This window comes from Limulus polyphemus, unplaced genomic scaffold, assembly GCF_000517525.1.
Source record: "Limulus polyphemus unplaced genomic scaffold, Limulus_polyphemus-2.1.2 Scaffold2370, whole genome shotgun sequence".
Taxonomy (NCBI): domain Eukaryota; kingdom Metazoa; phylum Arthropoda; class Merostomata; order Xiphosura; family Limulidae; genus Limulus; species Limulus polyphemus.
The window spans coordinates 111930-117166 of NW_013667980.1; the positions used below are offsets into that span (position 1 = coordinate 111930).

At 36.9% G+C, this 5237-nt stretch overlaps 1 protein-coding gene across 1 annotated transcript in view; it reads right to left on the reverse strand.

The window, feature by feature from the left end:
* The window catches only part of LOC106466748 (protein unc-93 homolog A-like), a 35544-nt gene that overhangs the window by 12199 nt on the left and 18108 nt on the right, over window positions 1-5237 (reverse strand). Inside the window, exon 2 of the mRNA XM_013927045.2 lies at window positions 3407-4550. Coding sequence (XP_013782499.1) covers window positions 3407-4462 — 1056 coding nt within the window. The 5' untranslated portion in view covers window positions 4463-4550. The remainder of the gene's footprint in view (window positions 1-3406; window positions 4551-5237) is intronic.

Sequence of the window (5237 nt, forward strand, 5' to 3'; positions counted from 1 at the left end):
AATTACCTAAACAATTATTTGAAAAAAGTATCTTCGAATCCCTGTCACACCAGACATGCTCGCCCTTTCAGCCGTGGGGGCGTTATAATGTGACGGTCAATCCCACTATTCGTTGGTAAAAGAGTAGCCCAAGAGTTGGCGGTGGGTGGTGATGACTAGCTGCCTTCCCTCTAGTCTTACACTGCTAAATTAGGGACGGCTAGCGCAGATAGCCCTCGTGTAGCTTTGCGCGAAATTCAAAACAAACAAACAATGAAAAAAAAAAGGTGCGGCCAAAAAAGGATTGAACGTGCGACTTAAAGGAAAGAAAGCAAAATTGGCGAACAAATTCGTAGCTACACTTATATCATTGACAAGAATTTTACAGAAAATATTCATTCATTAGTTAGCTATAGTGCGTATTTTGTTTTGCCCATCATCATATCCCAAGTTGAACACAAAACATGGTTAGTCCTTTAAGTTGCATATTCAGTGCTTTTTCGGCCGCACCTTTTTTCACACCTAAGGTGTTTTTAATTAAATAAACCGACAAACCACAGCAAATAAGAAAGTGACACTCGATAATAACTAACATTAGCTTTAGGAACGCTACCCTATTATTCGGAACTCAACTGTATTTTACAGAACCAACAAGATTTATTAAAATATATGGTAATAGTTTTCCTCTCTAAAACAGTGTTAATAACTTTCTTTATAGTAACACCATGGAATCTAGATTAATAGTTTTGTCATCTCCCGCATGCAGTGTAATTCTTTACACTAATTGCTTAAGCTAATATCACGTAACGCTAAACGCTCTTTAATTAGAAGAATTTCATAAAACTTAGCAAATCTGTGCTTAAAAGTTGGCAATTAATAATTACCGTCGAACTGTATAATGCTTTGGTAAACTTGAACTAGAAACTGCTAATCTGCTTTGCTTGGCCTAACTTATGTATCTGCACGTCCTTTCACCCTACCCCCCAGTGGCACAGCGGTATGTCTGCGGACTTCTAACGCTAGAAACCGGGTTTCGATACCCGTGGTGGGCAGAGCACAGATAGCTCATTGTGTAGCTTTGTGTTTAATTACAAACAAACCTTTTACCCTATAGTTTTGCTGCTCTAATTAAACCAGCCGTCTGTAATCCGAATGACAAAAAACTTTTGCTCTTAGGTGAAGCTGTTGTAAAGATTTTCGTCCATTAGTTCACGTGACTTTTTGCGTAGGCGTGCACAAAAATTTTGGTCAAATTTTAACGGTTTTTGTTGAAACACTTTGCACGTGTAGCTTATACTCAGACCAAATTTGAAACTTAATTGTACGTTGTAAAGATTTATCAGTGTACCAAATTTGAAAAAAAATCCATTAAAGTTAAGTATATTTTTCTATCAAATAACTTTTCCGTACTTTTGGTGCGAAGAAAAAAATGAAAACATTCAATCAAAATTGGATATTTTATATCTCGTGTATTTCTTAATGGATTGCCTTGAAACTTGGTTTGTGAAGTGAGGATCCAGTAGAACATATCCACTGAAAATATATAATAGTTTGAATTACCACATTCCGAGCTACAGAAAGTGGAAAATCGCTAAACTATTACTAAACTATTGATAACACACAGTGTGTTCTACATGTTGTTCATGGCCAGGTCGTTATGGAGCTCGACTCGCAATCTGCGGATCGCGGGTTCGAATCCCTGTCCCACCAAACATGCTCGCCCTTTCAGCCTTGAGGGCGTTATAATGTGACGGTCAATCCCACTATTCGTTGGTAAAAGAGTAACCCAAGAGTTGGCGGTGGGTGGTGATGATTAGCTGCCTTCCCTCTAGTCTTACGCTGCTAAACTAGAGACGGCTAACGCAGATAGCCCTCGTGTAGCTTTGCGCGAAATTCAGAAACAAGCATGTTATTTTGGCCGCACGACACACTTGTGTCTTGATAAATAAATTAGAGGTTTGATTGAGTGAAAGAATCGTGATGTTATCACAGAGTTATCTTATGTTGTACCATCTTGGCTGTTGAGGGGTCGTCCAATTTAAATTGTTTGTTTGTTGAATTTCGCGCAAAGCTACTCGAGAACTATATGCACTAGTCGTCCCATATTTTGAAATAAAAAAACTAGAGAGAGAAGACAGCTAATCAACATCATACACCGGCAACTCTCCAATGAGCTACTCTTGTTAGACCAAATAGTGGGAATTAACCGTCACTGTTATAATGCATCCACAGTTTTAAAGTGCAAAACGTATGTGTCCGCTTGCGTGCGTGCGTGTGTATTTTGACTGTAATTGGGAAGGGAACCACGGAACCTCAGATCCACAGTCCAACACGCTCGAATCGTTTGTTTGTTTGGGAGTAATCGTAAAATTACATAACAAGCTGTGCCCACCGCGGGAATCGGAACCTAATTTTTAGCGTTATAAGCCCACCAGCTTACAACTGAGCCGACGTGAGGATCTTTCGATGTCAGTTTCCTGGAATCAATCACACACAGCAAGCTGGATAGGGAATAAAATATCATTCGTACATTGTAGCGTGACCCACTTTTAGCTTATAGCGAGTTCTGTCACTTAATGAAATACATCCGAAAAGTAGAACTGAATGGCTGTGCGCTTCTAAATAACCTTTAAATCTGGCAGAAAGCCAATAAGTGTTGTTTCAACTAGAATTAAATTAGTAAACCTGATATATATGTGTTTGAACAAATAGGGTCCCGTTCTGAATACCGCTTAAGAACCCAAGTTATGTATCTAGGCCACTGCAGGTAGGTTGTTCCTGAAGGATGTCTGTCTTTCAGAAATGCCAGACTTCAGATGGAAATCTGTCTCAAATACTCTTCAATTTACAATGAAAGAATTTTGTTTGTTTAAACAACATTACAGTAAAAACAATCTGTGATGCAACGTCCATCGTGAATTTAACAAGGAAAGAGAAATAATTTGTAATTACCTAATTTTGTTCACTTAAAATTACACATAAAATGTTACTAAACAAAGCAAACAAGCGGAAATATGTTTCTTTAAAAAACAATCTCAAAACAAAAGTAAAGTTGTACCCATATGGTTGAGTATATTCTGGAGAAAAAAATAACTGTTTGATGCAAGAATTATTTTAACTAACGGCTGTGTTTAGTTCAAAACAGTATTGATTTATGACGTATATAAAATTTTTTATTGTGATTTATAGATATGCTACTGAAAAGTTTTGCATATGATATTGGCCTTTGTAAAAATTGATTAATTATAAGACCTAAATCACATCTAAGAGCTATCTATATGAGGTTCACCTTAAAAAAAGATACGTCAGATTTATAAGTTTTTACAGTACTAATCTGAAGTTATTTTTTGTGATAATAGAAATGATTTGATACAAACAAGCACAAATTTTTTTCTGAATTTTCTTGAGCACAGAGGAGAGATCTTACCTTAGTGTAGTCTCCGATGACAAAAGCTTGCTCTAAACCGCTGAATATTGTAATTGGAACAATTAGAATCTGATAAGGGTTTTTCAAATGACGAAACGTTGAAATTAGAAGTCCAAAAGACGGTCTTGCTTTCCCTTTTTTATCTTCATCCCCTTCTCTATGAAGGGGGTCTAAAAATGCAAATACAAACAGAGCAGAAAGAATTGAACATCCAGTGTAAATCCCACACAATGTGTACACTTTAGAGTCGGGGGGTCTCTCAAGGTTGGTATTATTGGACACTACTTTGTTTTCGTTACAGAAGTTTGCCCCGCATGTTTCGTAGATTGTTGGATCCAGTTCCAATGTGGCGTTCGCAGAATCAGTTTGAGGGCTGAGAACATGATAGGCGATCAAATTTCCCCAGATTTGACCAGACTGAAAGATCATGAAAAACACGCCAAAGAATCGAACCACCAAGTTGTCGACGGTTTGACCTGTAATAGCAGCATATTGGCCAGCAGTCTCTGTCAGATAGGCACATTTTGCCGTCCACAAAGGGGCACCCCCTAACCCCAAGATGATCGACGTCGGTATAAGAGTATACCAGTGGGCGTAGAAATTCGCTGCAAAATAAGTGCTGTACATGAGGATCGAGGCAATCAAGGTATACTTTAAGCCTATAAGCTTAATTATAAATGTTGGTACAAACATACAAGAAACAACCAAAGCTGCGTAAATTACGCTAAGGGACGCAGTGCCTAGGCCTTGCACACTATTTACGCTGCTTTGTAAGTTGGAAAGAGACTGGAAGGCAGTGAAAAGAAGAAGGAATCCAAAGCTGATAACAAGAAGGTTTTTTATTATCTTAATTTTTCTTTTACGTTTTTCACTGTCTTCTAGGTTTTGAAGATCACGATGTTCAATCTTTCTCACCTCAGCCTTTTGTTCTTTTTCCCTTACCGCTTCATTCGGGCCTTCGTCGGTGACACTATGAGTCTGATAAAAAAACGTGTTCACATTCCCTTCCTCGGGAAGACTGTCTTCTAGGCTTGTGATTCGTTTTAATTCCGCCATGATTCCTTTCCTCTTTTTTTTAATTAATTTATTTTGAACATAAATGTCGATGGTCTTTGGTGAATTTCAGAAAAACCTATCAGCATTCCTGGAATTGAATGAAATAAAAGTAATGAGATACTTATACATTTACTTCTCTGTAGATTAAATTAATGACATGTTTATTTTCAAGACATTTATATTTGTTTGGATCGTTAAAGTTTTAAACGAATTTGGTTGTTTGTTGTTAATCTCAAAGCTACACGGTGAGTTATCTGTGCTGCCACCACAGGGATCAAACCCCAAATTTTAGCGTTATAAGCCTTCGAGGTTACCACTAAATTCTCGGTGACATTTAAAATAACAGTTAATTTGCCGACATTGTAAATGTTGTGAAGATACAGTAACATATTTCGTCAGCAAATAGAAACACAGACGAGACTGGTTAATTTCATCACCACAGGATAAGGATATTTATTATTATTATTAAAAATATTGTACATCAAAGAAAAGACGATATAACATTAAATACTTAGGGCAGTCCCTAGATATATAAACGTTTTTCGTTTCTGTACTATATACCTATAATGTATTATGCTAGATTTTACGCCTAGCAATGAAAACAATTTTAAAGACAAACCGACTTTAAAAAATATGAAATGAGTAGCAAGATTGTAACTTAATAATTAGTTTTCATCATTAAAATATAAGTATTAGGTAATTGTTTGTTTGTTTATTTTGAATTTATGCACAAAGCTGCACAATGGGCTATATGTGCTCTGCCCACCACGGGTTT